The sequence below is a fragment of the Leptopilina heterotoma genome, unplaced genomic scaffold (assembly GCF_015476425.1).
Source record: "Leptopilina heterotoma isolate Lh14 unplaced genomic scaffold, ASM1547642v1 Lhet_214, whole genome shotgun sequence".
Classification (NCBI taxonomy): domain Eukaryota; kingdom Metazoa; phylum Arthropoda; class Insecta; order Hymenoptera; family Figitidae; genus Leptopilina; species Leptopilina heterotoma.
In genome coordinates this window covers 663,855-678,223 of record NW_025110932.1, presented here as the reverse complement: position 1 = coordinate 678,223, position 14,369 = coordinate 663,855, and the positions used below count along the sequence as shown (strand labels likewise).

Sequence of the window (14,369 nt, the reverse complement as noted above, 5' to 3'; positions counted from 1 at the left end):
AATGGTTATTTGAAATGCACTAAACTTAAAGTTTCTGTAATTATATACAACTATTCGAAATTATTATTCGGTTTTGAAAAATCGCATCTTATTGAAATATTCATTTCTTTATAATAATAAACAGACAAATTAAGTTTAGATAAAATTTCACTGCTGATAAAGCAAAATATTAAAATTACAAACTAATAGTCATTAGAATTAACACTCTTTAAAAAGACTATAAATTTTTTTGATTCTTTACGTTTTACTGAATGTTGATTTTTTTCCTATAGGTTCATAAGAAGCAGAAGTCACCGCTTAGAATGGACTTTCATCGACTTTAAAATTTTGCAGGCGGGCCTGACTCGTTGCTCTGCCCGTACAATTAAAGTGGGTGAGCAAAGTTTCAGGTGTGTTTGCAATTTTTCATCTCATCACAAAAAATCTCCTCTTCAAGAAAGCAAAAGAATTTACCAAATAGATTAAAATTCTAAAAATAGTTAATGTTAATATTAGGGAAAGAAAAAAGAAAAAATGCAAAAAAAAGCATTCTCTTTTGGTTTTATTGAAGATCAGTCCTAATGGTCGAGCTTCGTTTCCGGTAAATTTCATTTCAGTCGATATTCCCGCATTTATACCAATCGTCCAACGGATTCCCTGGGCTCGCCTTTTTGTTTCACACAATCCTCCTAATGGGCGCTGATTCTTGTCGAAGAAAAGACAATTGGCCATTCTCCGGAACCGAAAGCTCGTGCGACTCTATTGACTTTTCCTTAAAGTCCCCTTTTCCTCCTTAACTTTCAGAACCTTCTTTTACTTTCGTCTTGCGATGAAAGAAGTAAAAGAAGAAAAAAAGAAAAAAAGAACAGAAGGAGGAGGAGGAGGGAATTAAAAAAAATGCTGAGAAAAAGTTTCAAATCGAGTAAGTATCTCAGTGGCTTTATCAGCAAATTCTTGAAAGTCAGTGAAATCGCGTGAGTAATCGGTTCTTTGGAGGCGGAGGAAAAATTTTCATTAGTTCAATTGATATTCAACATAAAAAGGCATTTTCGCCACATTTTCTCAATAATATTCCCTTTTGATTTTCATTTTCTCTTATAATCTGCAGATTTTTATTCATATGTTAGTACTTTATTGGTAATTTCAATCCATTTTTAATTATCGAAAATAAATGAGAAAAAAGATTTTTTTGAAAAGCCCGCAACAAAGCTCGACCAGTATTGTCTAAATGCAAATGCATTTAGAAAACCGTAATCTCTAATTTTTTAAATAATGTATAATGTACATTTTTGAAAAATTTCTCACAACGATAATGGAAGAAGAAAGAGGATCGCAGACAGGAAATCATCATCTTTCACAACTATCCTCTTACGCCTGAAATTTGCTTTTTACCTAGCCTCAGAGCTCTCGGTAAATTGAGATGAAAAAGGTGAGCAAAGTTTCAGGTGTGTGAGTGCGTTGAAATCAACTATATATCAATAAGACAAATAATTTTGTGAATTATCGTAGATACTAGATAGTAATTAATTGATAATTGAGAAAACCTTAACTTCGAAAAGACTAAATAAATGAATTTGAAATTATGTATTGTACTTCATTTCAACCTATTATCATGTTGGGGAAAAAACTTATTTCACAAGAAACGAGTGTCACTTTCAGGCTTGCAATAATGTTCGATGAGCTTGAAATGGAATTATGCAGGAATAATGTGGTAATAATAAAAGTTTAGGTAAATATGGAGCAGTGTCATGACTAGGAAATGGAACTGTGGGAAGTTCATTTAACTTGTGACGATGCGATCGGTGTAAATCGGAAAATGGGAAAATGGTAACGACTTTCTGTCATCATTATCAGTATATGTGCAGTGGAAGTGATTCTCCTCTTTTTCTTACGATAGACAATCTGTGGTCAACTATATTTACAGGAATTACGTAGTAGTTTTGTCATTACGTAAAGTATATATTTCTGTTACCTACACCATTTGGTTTACTATTTCTATGGAGACTCGAATATAAATAACACAAGGCTCAGAAACATTCTATTTACTCATACTTCTCCTGGAATTTCAATTTGTTTTCATTTTCGTTTAATTTCTTTGTAATATCAATATTTCTGGAAATACAGTTAATTATTATCTAATTTTGTAAAGGCATAGTTGTTTTAATTGTGAAATTAACTAGTAACTTTTAAATAACAGAATGCATTAACTTTTCGTTTGTTGATACAATACCAAGAATCTTTTTAATTAGTAACGACCATTTGAATAAAGTTTTAATCAATTTTTACTTTACTGGAAGACTTAAAAGTAGAGTCAATGTTTTGAAATGTCTAAACGGATAGTACCAGTTACTAATTAGATATTCTGACATTCGCCGCTACTAATGACAAAATGCGGAGTGTCTCAAGAGAAGTGCGTTAATTAAATAGTGTAAAAATACAGTTCAAAGTTATAGAGAATTCCGGTATGTTCAATGTAGGATCTTCTAAATAAAAACATCTCTATAAATAATAGATTTTGTGCGATTTTGTAATTTGACTTTGACCTTCGATTTGATTTTGACTCTGAGATTAGATTTTTAACTTCAATTTTGATTTGACATTCACTTTGACTTTCATTTTCACTCTAACTTTAACAATTAATTTGACTTTGAAAGTCAAAGTGAAAGCCATGGACAAAGTTAAAGTGAAGATTAGAGTTAAAATTTGAAGGCATTTGAGAAACAAAGTTAAAGTCAAAGTTAAAGTCAAAGTTAAAATCAAAGTTAATGTCAAACTCGAATCGAAAGTCAAAGTCAAATTATAAAATTGCATTTTTGAAAATTTGACTTTGACTTTCGATTCGAATTTGACTTTTATTGATTTTTTGTTTTAACTTTAAATTTGAAAATGAAAGTGGGAGTTAAAGTCAAATTGAAAAATCGCACTTAATGAAAGATTTCTCTATATTATAAAGTTCAATAATCTTGGAATATTATATTATTAATCTTAAAAAGAGCAGGTTTAGAGAGAAGCGTAAAAAGACAGAATGCAAACGAATTCTCGATTTGGTTATAAATAAAAATAAGTTGGAGTTCTCTGCTTTTTTCTGTAGGTCTTTGTACTCTGTTTCCATTTTAATGGCCTTCTCTGGATCTGATAATGTCTGCGTTGACTTTTTTAAGCATTTTTACATACGAGAAAATTCTTTTTTCCTTCTCTTTCAACTCAGTCAGAAAGCAAAAGAAAAAAGACACTTCTTCAAGTCTTGCCACATTATTCGGACGCGAAATAAGTGTGTCACGGATTCATTTTCAAGAATAAGACATTACAAAAGGCTTTTGTACTTTTTGTCATTTTAATTTCCAATACACGGCCTTGATTTGATTTATTTTACATTTCTATAAGGAAAATAAAAACGAAGCTATAACTGCTAAATGGAATTTCGATATTTTATCTTTTATTTAAAATTATTGAAGGATCTAAAAGAAAGGTGGTTGAAAAAATAAGCTTTGTTTGCTTACGACTGTGCAGGAAACAGGAATGTCGATAAGAAAAGAACAGGAAGAGATCGAACTGTGTACATTCGATTGGCGCGCAATGTCGTCAAAATTTGAAAAGGATAGAAGAAAAATGAAAATTGCTGTCGGAGCAAAGATGCATGAAGTAGATAAAAAGGGAAGTAGTCGCGTGAATTTTAAGCATCGTCCGCACGAGAAATAAATTGCGGACGTAGGCTCGATATACTCGCGGTGTGTACTGTCATCAAAAGCTCAGCTTATGAATAAATATGGGACAAGTTTTGCGTATGAATATTTTGCTGGTTGCTGGTTAAATAGGTTGAAGGGGGGTGCTCTAAAAAAGGGGGAGGTTCGGGGATAAAATAACCAGAAACATTGAACAAGAGAAGAGAGAGAGAGAGAGAGCGAGAATTGTGAAAGGTGAAAAAGGGAAATTGATAGAGTGAGAAAGTAAAGAAAAGAGAGAGAGAGAGAGAGAGAAAGAGAAATGAGTAAAATGAGAGGAAAAACAGTAAAAGAGAAAAAGAGAAAAAGAGAAAAAGAGAATGAGTGAGAGAGTAAAAAAGTGGGGTTGAGAATGGTATAGAGAAAAGCACCAGTAAAAGGAACGAAACGAAATGAGAACGCGATGTGGAAGCTGCATTTCCGGCGTCTCTGGCGTCGCGACGAATTTTTAATTTTAAAAGCTCCTTAGAATTTGCTTCCACGTCGCGGGTGCAAATTACCCCTCTTTTCCACCCCTTCCCCTTTTTATACTTTCTTCAACCCCTCACTCTTTTGCCACCCTTAACTTACTTGTTTGTGATCCTATTCCTTTTCTTTCTTTTTTTTGCTCATTTAAGGTCTCTCCATTTGAAGAATTGTGCAACAAAAAAAAACTTTTACTAGAAATAGTGTGAATTTTTTTTTTTTTTTATTTCAAAGGGATAATTTATTAATTAATTTATCGTTTAAATTACTCTATTCTGACACTAAATTATCGAATTTTTATTTTTTATCCTCGTTTTTTGTTCAATTATTCCTTTAAGGTTCACTGGATTGCTACCGTCTACTAAATCTCTGTCTCTCATCGCGATGAAACCTGGATATACGGAGACAAATGAAAGGTCCAGCGGATATCCAGCATCTTTCACACGACTTTCGTCTTTTTATACTTTCCTTCTTTTCTTCTTTTTTTAGAGGGTGATTCGATTAGTAACAGAGCAAATTTGAAGCCTCGTCGGAAAAGCTTTTCAATTACATTTGTGAGTAAGTATCTTGCAATTCGATCTGAGAAAAAAACTTGCAAGCTGTTATTAGACGACCTTCTCTGGGTATATAATCAAGTCAAATTTTACATTTGCAAGAAAAGAATCACTCTTCATTAACAAAGCAAAAATAGTTGAATATCACGTAGAAGAAAAACATTTTCAAATAATTATAAAGAATATTATATTACTCTTTCGACATTTGGAGTGGGTTGGATGAAAATGTTTTCTTGGTTACAGATAAAATTCTTATAATTTAAACGAAAATTGAGTTTTTAAACAAAATATCGTTAAATTTTTTCCAAATGAATAAATGTAATTTTGTCTAAGTTATATTTTTATAAAAGTTTTTTAAATATGTCTATCCGTGACATCAAAAATTTTAAATTAATGGTTGAAAATTTGTATACATTTATGGTTTCGTTGTCAAATAAGGTCAACAATTGGAGCATAGAAACAAGGAAAGAAGTGCGAAAGCAATAATAAATGAATATTAATAAAAAAGTGTCCCATAATCCTCCAAGTATCTGGAGAAAAATGCGATTACATCACCTAAAGGTGATATTCATCATAAAGCTGAATTCACAAAAATGCCGTCAAAAGATATATATGAATGCAAAGCAAGTACCTACAAATATAAAAAGAAATATCTAATTTTAAAATACTATTATAAACTTTGAGGTTAATCTCTAGTTATAATATAGGATCAGCACACTCGTAACTTTGTCATTTTTGAGGTGTTTATAAAAATTTTAAACATTTCTGTATCATATGTGTTAATAGGAAAAGGATCGATCCGTTTTAATTACTTATTTTCGATTATAACAAAATTTCTCAATATTATTTAAAATCTAATTAACAAACATATAATTTTTAATTATAAATTATAAAGAATGATAAGAATGTTCACAAACAATAGCAACAAGATGAAAAGATATATATTAAAAATTCGTATGTTTTTTAATCTTCCCTGAGTATCACAAAAGAATAATATAATGAAAAGAATGACTGTTTCCGCGATGAGCAAGCAAAATAAATTTGATGACTTAATACGAGGAAGCGCAGTATTCATGAAAATGATTGTAATTAAGATACACGCCCTGAAATGGACCATTCTTTATATTAAACTCACTTTCACACTGTATGTATACACAATTTTTTTTAAATTCCCCAGTGATTATTATATAATAAATGTGAATCTTTTTTTTGTAATTTATCACAGTCTGAATCTTATTAGAATGAATTTACTTTGTAAAAATGAATGTGTCATTTTTATTGTCATGTAAAATTGGTGCCTATATTGCCACTCAGAAATCGTTGCACATTTCCCAACATAATAGAATATATAAATGTAGAATCAGGACACATAATGTATACACATAATGGACCTTGAAATGCGAAAAAAAGAATCACGGAACAGTGCGTACTTCTTTTCTTCTGATTAAAATATTGAATATTACATAAAAATAAAATGCGTATTAGAAAAAAATGAAAACAATCGAAACGATGCGAAATATTAGTTTATACTCTTTATAAAGAAACCTTAAATGTTAATTGGTCTGAATTACTATTTATTAGTAAAATTAATTTTTTCAGATTTTCAAAATAAATGTTTTACTTTTATTTCCTTTTTTAAAGTCAGTTTTGTCTTTTCTAGTTTTCAAAGTCAAGTGTTTTCTTGACCAGACTTATATAGCATTAAAAATATTAAAGCAAAATTTATTTAACAAATATTTATTAACGCTTACCTTCCTGCAAAAGTTGACAATGTCTTCTCGCTGTGTAGTAGAGTATTAACTGTCAATCTCAAACAAGAAATGACTCGCCATCTACCTTTAGTACTAGAAAACGCCGCAGTACCTACTGGTCGATAAGTATATTCTAAAATAATTAAACATTTTTTAATTGTAAAAACTTGTAATATTACTAACGTAATCTATGTTTAACAATTACTATTAATGGAAATATTACATTACTTAAATTATAAAAAATAAAATATAAATTTTCTTCTTACCGACAGATCCATTGATTTTATTCATTTTATTCCACTTCTTCTGTGGCGTACAGGCAGAAGCAGAACAACACTGTACCACTTTGCTAGCAGTAACGTTGAAATTTATTTAGAATCTTTTTCGTGAAATAAAAGTATTTCTCAAAATGTTGGGTCAAATTAGCCGACAAAGTGTAAGAAGATTCGCCACTAGTGCAGTTCGAAAGTCTAGTCCAAACGATGGAGTTCCTGGAAAAGTAAATATAAAATCTTTCTCTTTACGTAATCGCATATTCAAATAGCGATTATCTTTTGTTATTTATCATTGTAGAACGAAATTTAATACATTATTTTACATTCTTTACCTCAACGTACATTTCCATGATTTTCTTCTGTTATTAATTCTTAATACACCAGAAGATAAATCATTTATATTTGGGAAATATATTAAATATAATTTTTCAAAAGTGAGGTTATGTTAAGACAGTATAATAGGATCAGATATTTTAAAGTTAATTCAAAATTCAATTTTTTTCCCTTTTAACACGCTTTTTTTAAATTTCAGAATATCCCGTTCAATATCGAAAATAAATCTCTTTTAACACTTAAGTTCATGATATTTTTCGGAAGTGGATTTGCTGTTCCATTCATTGCACTTAGACATCAAATGCTTAAGGCATAAGTAAGTAGAGAAGAAATATTTTTACATTTATGAAAATGAGAATTAGTTTTATCGAAATTTATTAATTTTAATACAAGATAAAACAGTTTTAATAATTAGAAATTGAAATAATAATTATTCAGAAGTAACTTTAGGTTTTATTTTCTAAAACACGCCTAGATGGCACACTAGTAATATTAAAATTCGTTAGTAAACTATGCATTTATTATAGTTTGAAATAAATTAAACGATTTTAATTTATTTTCAGATTTACATCCTACTGCAAAACTAGTTTACAATCTATTATGATCTCGTATGGTCATTTTGTTTATGTTACTTTACTTTGTAAAATAAATTAATTAATAAATTACCTATTGAAAACAGATGTAAAATATTAATAGAATTTGGACTTGATTTTTTTACATAAGCTGAACCTTAATTTTAATTCATTGTTATTCTTTTCATATAGAAATTTTTTGAGTATATTTTCAATTAAGAATTTTTGAAATGAATAATGGAAACAAAACATTAACGTAATCTGAAAATAAGTTTGACTTGAAGTTGCTTCTTCTATTCCTTGTGGAATACTAAAAAATAACCTATAGAAAGAGGGAGAAAAAAACCGAAATAAAGTGTAAAAGGAGAATTGTCAATTAAAATTGAAAATGTTTCGTCACATTACTCATCAAGTTAGAACGATGGCAACGAAACCTAGTGACTTTCCTCGCGGTTGTCGAAACGTTGGAACTGTAAGATTTTTTTTCTTTTGATGATAATCCATATTAATTAATTTACTTTTTCTTTAACATCTGTTTAACAATAATTAATTAACTTATAATAATGAAAGATTAATTCATTTAAAAATTTATTTTATTTGTCAAGATTTATATTGAATTTAAAATGTTCTACTTTCTTTTCTACACAATTAGAAATCATTTTAAATTTCAGAATTTACCGTTCAACATCTTTAAAAAGAATCAGATGACGGTTAAATTCATTCTTTTCTTCTGCAGTGCATTTTATCTTCCATTTTTCGGTCTCAATTTCCAACTGAAAAAATTCAACTACAATAACGTAGAAAATCCCCAAAAAGCCAAGAATCCAGAGGTTTATAAATTCATTCCCGAGGAGGAAAGCAAAAAAACAAGTGAACTTTACATCTAACACTTTAAATTACAAAATGAAAACAAAACTACTTATTTTTTAAATAATTAAATAAATTGTAATTTTGTATTTAAAGAAGAAGAATTCCTTCGTTTATCAGAAATAAATAAAATTGGTAATATTTAATTAAAAGAATATTTTTATTAAGGATGTTTATACCTGAGAAGAATATCGTGTTCATTTATACAATAATAATGTTTACACAATTATCCTTAAAATTAACTATTGTACATTGCTATTGTATTGGTCTTATATCAAAATAGTAAAACTAAAGCTAGTTTACAAATTACCGGGTCTTGTAATCTGATTTTGCTTTAATTGTCTTCTGAAACTTTAATGCATTCGTAATCTCTCTATTATTATTTGTGATTATCATCTATCAAAATCTGGTTCAGGAACAGGAGGTTTAAAACGAGACGGCTTCTTTGGCGAATCTGAATATTAATTTAAACTTTGCTTTTAATGACATTCACATCGATTACTTACTTAGAAAAATAGAATTAAAGCTAATTGTTAAAAAGTTCTGATAATATTAATTTACAACTTGAAATTAAAAGGTTAATTTACATTTTGTAAAATTTATTCAATTTTTTAAAGTAGGATTTAAATTCAATTGAGAGTTAAATCGTTAAATGAATCAAGATTCATGTAATTATTTTTTATTTTTGGAAAAATAATCGAAACATTTCGATTTAATAAAAAAAAACTTACGATTTTCATAGTCACATTGATGAGAATTGTAAGACTCGACACGAGACACAAGCACATATCCATTTTTATCTGATTTTCGATCAAATCTGTCCTTAACATTCTTTTTCTTGAACTGATTAAAAAAGTTCCATTATTATTATAACTCTCTTTATGTAATTATTGAAAACTATTCACGGAAACTCACCTCGAGACGATTTAAATTTATTTCACGATTACTATTTGGAATCCGTTTCTTTTTCAATTTTAACAATGGTTTTCTATCCGAATAGTCCTTTCAGAGAGAAAAGAAAGTTAATTAGCAGGATTATTACTATTTTAATTAATTAATAACTAATCAAAAAAATACCTTGGCGTCAACTTCCGAAATGCGAGCGCACTCTACTGTTTTTCGCTTTTTTGAGCGCCTCGAGCAGGAGCACAAAACAATGGAGCAAATGAGTACAATTATAAAAAGGAGCACCAGGATAATTATGATTATTGACAAATTCAAAACCTGCAATAAACGAATGGACATTTTTCATGTTAATTAACAATAATTTCAAGTTTCAAAAAGTCAATAAATTTGAAAAATAAATTATCTTCGGTGTACCATTTCATGACACCCTTCTACGAAGGGATTAGTGCAAGTCTGACAGGCCCTGGCTCCGGTATTCGGTTGATGAGTTCCCAGAGGACATTTTTTGCAATGCGATGATCCATCCTCGCTATAAAAACCAGCGAGGCACGGAACTAGAACGAAGAAAATCGAGTTTTTTACATTACTCTTACTCCACTATTTTGCTTTTTCAGTAAAGTAATGTCGCAAATTTTTATTAATTTTCTGTTAAATTAAGTTTAAATTTAAAACTAGGAAATTTTTAAAATAGTAATAAACAGGGCTCGAACTAGGTCCGTAAATTTCGTAAAAGTAAGTTTTTTTAAAAAAGGTCCGTAAAGACCGTAATTTGATTGAGAAAAGAACGAAAAGTTCGTAAATTGTACAATGTATTTGGAGAATTTTAGAGAAATTACAAATGAATGCAGAAATTCAATTATTTTCATGAATAATAAAATTCTTCGCAGAAATTCAATTATATTCAAAATTTTTTTTAAATTCTCGTGGAAATTTCAATTATCTTTAGAAAGTATTTTCAAATATGTACTTTCACTGCGGTTCGAGCACTGAATAAAAGATTTTAAACTTATAACTATTTGTTTGTATTTTTTGGCTTACGACAGTGAGTATTTTGAAAATTGAAGCCAGCAGGACAACCAATGAGGAGACCCACGTCGCCAATATTTTTGAAAGATCTATTCTTCTTGCTTCTACATCTTTTACATCTATGCTTATTAACTGATAAATCGACTGGCACCAATTTTTCTCTGTGGTGTGGCAGCCTGAAAACGACTGTGGTTTAAACATTTTTATATAGAAACTGTTATGATGGAAGCCTTTAAAAAAATGAAATAAATTCAATTAAATCTATTAGTCATTATTAACTATATTGTCTATTCTATTTTCTACGTAAGGTGCATGCACTTTAAAAAATTAGTTTCAATTGTCTGCAAAGGTATAAATTGGGAGAAAGACTGATTCAAAACTTAAATTGAATGACGAATTTACATAATCGAACTTGTAAGGGAAAAATAATAAATAATAAGAAAATCCAACTAACTTGGTCGTTGAAGGACAGCTCGGACATTTCTACTCAGTAACAGTGCAATTTTATCTTGAACTGCTTTGCGGCATCGAATCCCACAGAGATTGAGACCAACTGGCACTAACTTTGCAATATTCGAAGGGGCGACCAAGACGTTTATGGAGATCTATAAGGAAAGAAAGCTTCATAAAATATTCGTAAAGTAAAAATACAAAGGAAAAGTGAGAGATACAGTTTTTTATAGACTCACTCGCTGACGATGGCAGTGTGGTGGGAGAATAAAAGTCTCACAAATATCATCCTTGCAGAGAATCTCCTTCAGTTTTTTTGGAAAGTACGTTGAAATTTCTTCAATCTCGGCATCGTCACACACGTCCAATCTGTATTGGTTTCCACCCCGTAAAGCATATCTTGGCAATGTTACGACTTTAAAAAGAATCGCACTTTGAGTTGAATTTTGTTCATTCAATTAAAAAATATCAAATAAAAAAAGCAATAATTATCAATTTTTTATAACAAGTTAATAAAATTTTACCTTGGAGATTGTGTTTGTAAGTATTTCTTATTGTCTCTTCATTTTCAGGGTCGATGTAAGTAATAAAACACAAATAATTCCCAGAATCTTTGATGTCGACATCGAATAATTCAAGATTTCCATTTTTCCGCACAATACCTTTAAAGTTGTAAAAAATCGAATTAATTTACATTATTGAAAATAAGGAGGTTTGGGGATTTTAGAGTCTTTGCCAAGATTAAAAAATATAATCAAGATATTACCGGAAATGGGAAAATTGTCTTCTCGAGTCCAAGTATAATTTGGTTTGCTGATGCTCATCATCCATAGAAAATCTTCACCTTCATGGTTACATGGAAGATTCATATTGTATCCGGGTAATGAAAATACTTCATAATCTGAAACAATACGCAGAGGAATGTAAAAAATTTATTTTGAACAATTAAAATATATTAATTACGTACAAAAGTAATTAAAATTTAATAAAGACTCCGGAGGAGAGAAAACATTCCATTGGTCCAGAGGTAACGCAATGAAAAATAAAGAAACAGAAATACCAAAAAGATTTTTTCCAGAAATCTCCGATTAAAATAAGAAATAATTAGGAATTATAGAAAATAATAAATAAATAAATACCATTATTCGAAACGATTCCCTGTTTCAATGTATTCTCCACATTTTCCGACTCGACATATTTTAATCCTCGTGTTTCATCTAGATTTCGTCGGACTTGACCTTGTACGTCCTCTTCAGTGTCCGTTAGAAAAATTTCGCTTCCAATGTCGACGAATAAATTGCATCTATAATTTTCCACCTTATCAAGGATATCGCTTCTGTTTCTCAATATATTTGACATATCCACAATTGCTTGACTTAAGTCGCAAATACAATTTTCGCAGTTCTCGCCAATTCCTTTCTCATTATTTCTATTGTCTCTAATATCCCGATTTTTACTTAACGCTACCGAATTATCGCGAAAAATGTATTTTATTCGAATTTTCTCATTACCAAATGGTACAATTGTTTGTGACTGATATTTTTCTTCACTTAAATTTCGATAAATATTATGGTCATTAATTACATTTATTTTCTGCCGTTTTGTACCTACTACCGATTTTTTAACTCTTTTGCTAAAAAGTTTCGATTCTTCAATATTTTTCACATTTTTCGAACTATTTTCCCTTTTATTCTGATTCATTTTAGATTTTTTATCCATTTTTCGGTAATTACACAAATGTCTTCCAGGTGCGACTTTCTGAAAACTTGCATTCATTTTTGTATTTATTTCTTTTTTGCGTTTTTCAAATTTTTGTTCATTTGTAAGTTTATTCGGAAATTGGAATATTTTGTCACTATCATTAATGGAGTGTACTTTTCTGCTTTTGTATTTCATAATTCTTTCAAATTTCGTATTCGTTCTGTCATTTTCTTTCTTTGTTTTCTTTTTCTTCTCTTTTTTCATTTCAAGAATTTTTCCCCTTTCAAAACTTTCAATCTGTTTCGAATTTGAAGCTATTTCTTCTTTTAAATTTTTTTTGGAAACTGAAAAATTTAATATTTAATCCTTATTAATTTTGAAATTTTGTTTAAAAGAAAGAATTTAACAAAGTATGCTTACCATTATTTTTGCTAGTTAATTTAGAATCATCCAAGTCTTTTTTGTCAACGTTGACAATTTCATGAATTATTTTATTCAAATTGCTTTTGTCATTTTCATTTTTTAATCCCAATTCACTTTCTCCAAATTTATTGATAATTCTTTCAAGTTCTATACCATAGGTGTTTCGAATTTTGTCAATTTTTTCAGGATTCGCTTGAATTTCATGAATAAATTTCAAAATTTTCTCAGACATGGTTTGAACTTCTAAATTTGTGATATTATTTTCAAGTGTTTGAAAATTTCGATTATTATTTTCCAATAAATAATTTCTTCTACTATCATTAATTGTTTTTAACTCTTTATTCATAGGGAAATTTTTCTTTGCTTGTGTTTTAGGGGAATCCGCTTTTCTTCGAGAAATAAGAAAATCCTCTTCAATTCCCGAATCTTCAGAATCAACTATTTTTTTTATATTTTCAGCGAATTCTAAAAGAAAGTATTTTATTAATTTAACAAAAAATAATTAGTTGAACATTATATCTTCTTTACGTTTTAAAATTTAATTTTTCTTCTCTTTTTATTTATTGCAACACAAAAATTATTACCTGGGATGATTCTTTTCTTCTTCCTCAAATTTCTCTTCCTTCTTTCTCGATTGGAATCAAAATAAAATTGTTTATTGTTTTCTCCAAATTTCATCTTTAATTCCTTGAAAATTTCTTCTCGTATCTGAACCAGAAGAGGATTATTCTCTTTCTTCTTAACTTTGTCATGCCAAAATCTTCTTTTTGAGAACGGTTTTTCCGGGAGATTCATTTTCCTATAATTTCTATATTGAATTGATCGCAAGGTTTGATCAAATTTCTCACTAGGCAAATAAAATTTTTTACTTTTCGAATTTTGGTATTTTTCAACTGAAGGTAAATTGAAAGGGAGATTTTGCCGTGTCTCGAGAAAATGGACTTTAGCATTTTTAATTATTTTTGACAAATCAAATCGAAATTCAGATTTAAATTCTTCCACTTGTTCTGGCTGCGACACTGGTTGAATAACTTTTACGAAAATAGTCGAATCAGTGGAAGCTGAGTGAGAATTATTAATTGACTTCATCGCCTTATCTGCGACTAGGGAAACGATTTTCTCAAGAGCAGCGTTACTAAGTGAAATCTCGGAATATGAATTAGAATCAAAATTAAGATTTTGATTTGATTCAAAATTCACAGTTTCATCGTATTTTCCTTTATCTTTATAAAGAATAATTTTTTCCACATTTTCTAAATTTCGTTTCTTCAATGAATTTTTTATCTTTGACATGACATTGTTTAAATTTACAAAAGTAGATTTATTTTTAAAATCTATTTTATCT

General features: G+C 29.1%; 3 protein-coding genes across 3 annotated transcripts; 1 reads left to right on the top strand and 2 right to left on the bottom strand.

Annotated features, from left to right (window-relative positions):
* Positions 1–6,762: 6,762 nt before the first annotated feature.
* Positions 6,763–7,401, top strand: LOC122501763 (cytochrome c oxidase subunit 7C, mitochondrial-like). The gene is made up of 2 exons (XM_043611485.1): positions 6,763–6,970; positions 7,279–7,401. Exons 1-2 carry the CDS (start codon positions 6,881–6,883, stop codon positions 7,393–7,395), a joined length of 207 nt encoding a protein of 68 aa, XP_043467420.1. The 5' UTR covers positions 6,763–6,880; the 3' UTR covers positions 7,396–7,401.
* Positions 7,402–8,645: 1,244 nt separating this feature from the next.
* Positions 8,646–12,779, bottom strand: LOC122501762. Its single transcript, XM_043611484.1, has 11 exons — positions 12,040–12,779; positions 11,667–11,801; positions 11,425–11,562; positions 11,140–11,315; positions 10,905–11,055; positions 10,463–10,636; positions 9,839–9,978; positions 9,596–9,742; positions 9,434–9,520; positions 9,250–9,361; positions 8,646–8,972 (listed from the first exon to the last, which is right to left on the bottom strand). Exons 1-11 carry the CDS (start codon positions 12,674–12,676, stop codon positions 8,911–8,913), a joined length of 1,959 nt encoding a protein of 652 aa, XP_043467419.1. The 5' UTR covers positions 12,677–12,779; the 3' UTR covers positions 8,646–8,910.
* A 344-nt stretch (positions 12,780–13,123) lies between these two features.
* Positions 13,124–14,256, bottom strand: LOC122501796. Its single transcript, XM_043611545.1, has 3 exons — positions 13,609–14,256; positions 13,389–13,489; positions 13,124–13,171 (listed from the first exon to the last, which is right to left on the bottom strand). Exons 1-3 carry the CDS (start codon positions 14,111–14,113, stop codon positions 13,124–13,126), a joined length of 654 nt encoding a protein of 217 aa, XP_043467480.1. The 5' UTR covers positions 14,114–14,256.
* Between the last annotated feature and the right edge of the window lie 113 nt (positions 14,257–14,369).

Excerpts from the sequence above, each read along its gene's own strand:
- LOC122501763 (XM_043611485.1), top strand. The coding sequence starts at position 6,881 with ATGTTGGGTCAAATTAGCCGACAAAGTGTAAGAAGATTCGCCACTAGT. Across the intron at positions 6,971-7,278 it reads ACGATGGAGTTCCTGGAAAA|AATATCCCGTTCAATATCGA; the intron begins GTAAATATAAAA and ends TTTAAATTTCAG.
- LOC122501796 (XM_043611545.1), bottom strand. The coding sequence starts at position 14,113 with ATGAAGTCAATTAATAATTCTCACTCAGCTTCCACTGATTCGACTATT. Across the intron at positions 13,490-13,608 it reads GAAGAAAAGAATCATCCCAG|AATTCGCTGAAAATATAAAA; the intron begins GTAATAATTTTT and ends ACTTTCTTTTAG. Across the intron at positions 13,172-13,388 it reads CGGATTCCCCTAAAACACAA|AACTTGAAAGAATTATCAAT; the intron begins GCAAAGAAAAAT and ends CCTATGGTATAG.
- LOC122501762 (XM_043611484.1), bottom strand. The coding sequence starts at position 12,676 with ATGAATGCAAGTTTTCAGAAAGTCGCACCTGGAAGACATTTGTGTAAT. Across the intron at positions 9,979-10,462 it reads TTTTCAAAATACTCACTGTC|TTCCGTGCCTCGCTGGTTTT; the intron begins GTAAGCCAAAAA and ends TCTTCGTTCTAG. Across the intron at positions 8,973-9,249 it reads TCAATGTGACTATGAAAATC|ATTCGCCAAAGAAGCCGTCT; the intron begins GTAAGTTTTTTT and ends ATTAATATTCAG.